Below are 1,980 nucleotides of genomic sequence, written 5' to 3' on the forward strand. Positions count from 1 at the left end.
CTTAATAATTCATTCTATTGAACAGGCAATAACTCATAAAAATTGGGCTCTCATCATAGTGACATGTCTTTGGATGATACAATTATGTAATACTATACATATTTATACATCGTAGAACTAACATCTAGTTGTATGCTAACAAATTACAATCTACATTCTACTAGATTGACATTTTTTGTAAGGTTAATTAAACTTCTAAAATCATCCACCTGAACAAAAAACTTATCATGTACGTACCCCAATCATTAGGTCTTGAGAGGTTTTCGCCTTTACTTTTACGTCCAAAATTAGTGGAACATCACCGAGGTCTCCGTTATCTCTTTGTTAAAATTGTTTTATCCATGAGGACTATCCCAACATCAATTAACCAAACCTACTACATCTTATACCTAAAATAAACAAATGTGACTACTCTACGACAATACAACCCATTGAATTATGTAATTCTACCTAAAAAGTGATTACAAAATAATTGTTGCTCGCATCAAAACCTTCTTAAGTATACTCATTAATTAGTCAAACATAATATAGCTTCCTTAAAAATCATCATGTCTCAAACAATGCAATTATAGTTCAAGGAATATTGGAGAACTTCAAAGGAAAAAAAAAGGTGCCTTGCATCAAATATTAATTAAACTTGATGTAGAAAAATCATGATGCCTCAGCCAACGAAATCATAGTATTAAAGCTTTCGATATTAAGTGGAGTATAATTTTAATTTTCCTGATTTGTTGATTCAGAAAACATACTTAATTTCAGACAATCTTGAATAATTAGGCCATGGAACTTGAACTGTGACCATATGATCTTCGTAACTAAAATCAACAGAGACTTCATCGATCGTACACGATGACGGCTTCTCAGAGGCAAACTGTCACGACCCGATTTCTCAAGTCATGATGGCACCCACTATAACCCACCAGTAGGTAAGCCAACCCGTAACCCGGAACAACAAGTAATGGGTCTGAGGGTAGAAACTAAACAAGAGTAGGCAAATAACAATATAAACAGGCAGAAGCAAACCAAAAACATATATACAAATAAAGATCCCTCCCAGAACCTGGAAGTCACTAGTACAGAGCTACTAACAAAATGAGTACAAGTCCCAAAAGTGGACAACAGAGACTGGACTGTCTCGAAAGGTAAAAGACAAGTCTATATATACAGATGGAGACTGAAATAGTACAAAACGTCGTGTGCTCACTCCCGTCTCCGGATCAGTCTGCTCCAAGCTCGATCAACGCTGGCTACTAGTGCCTGGACCTGCATCACGAAACAGATGCAGAGCGTAGCATGAGTACCAAAACAACAGGTACCCAGTAGGCATCATAGGCCGACTGAACTAGAAAAGTAAAGGCAGTATGAAAAGAAGGAATAACACAAACCGAAGTCAAGAACTAAAATCTAACTAACAAGGGAATGCACACGAGTGTACAAAGAACTAACTAAAGTAATCTATAAGCTAACTACACCTAACTGGGCCCCCATAAGCCCAGAAGGTACACTCGTGCGCAAGTTAAATAAAAACCCGAACGGACCCCCATAAGCCCGACGAGCACACATAATAACTATAACTAAAGAGAATTGCATAAAAGAACCCAAGAACGAAGAACATCAAACCAGAACCTCAACCCTAATTAGTAGAATCTGACAGTACGGAGGCCGAACCTCGAACCGGATGCTCCCCAGAAGTACCCAAGTAACCAATCACAAGTAACAAGTATAAGAGGTCAGAACTCTAACCGGATGCTCTATATAAGTATCTGAGCAATAGAGGCCAGAACTCTAAACCGATGCTCTATATAAGTAACTGGGCAATAGAGGCCGGAACTCTAACCGGATGCTCTATAAAGGTGCCAACGTAGCTGTTGAAAGAGTCCCAATCGATCCATACACATAAATGTCCGTGAAACGCCGTCCACACATAGCCAATCAACATGCAACTAAAACCCAAATTTTCTCAAAAATTAGAAATGGAAC

The 1,980-nt window shown here is 38.1% G+C and overlaps 1 protein-coding gene across 1 annotated transcript in view; it reads right to left on the reverse strand.

The window, feature by feature from the left end:
• Window positions 1-253: 253 nt before the first annotated feature.
• The window catches only part of LOC107060063 (galactinol--sucrose galactosyltransferase-like), a 3,912-nt gene continuing 2,185 nt past the window's right edge, over window positions 254-1,980 (reverse strand). Inside the window, exon 2 of the mRNA XM_015307380.1 lies at window positions 254-871. Coding sequence (XP_015162866.1) covers window positions 737-871 — 135 coding nt within the window. The 3' untranslated portion in view covers window positions 254-736. The remainder of the gene's footprint in view (window positions 872-1,980) is intronic.

Source organism: Solanum tuberosum, unplaced genomic scaffold (genome assembly GCF_000226075.1).
Source record: "Solanum tuberosum cultivar DM 1-3 516 R44 unplaced genomic scaffold, SolTub_3.0 scf00055, whole genome shotgun sequence".
In the NCBI taxonomy this organism is placed as follows: domain Eukaryota; kingdom Viridiplantae; phylum Streptophyta; class Magnoliopsida; order Solanales; family Solanaceae; genus Solanum; species Solanum tuberosum.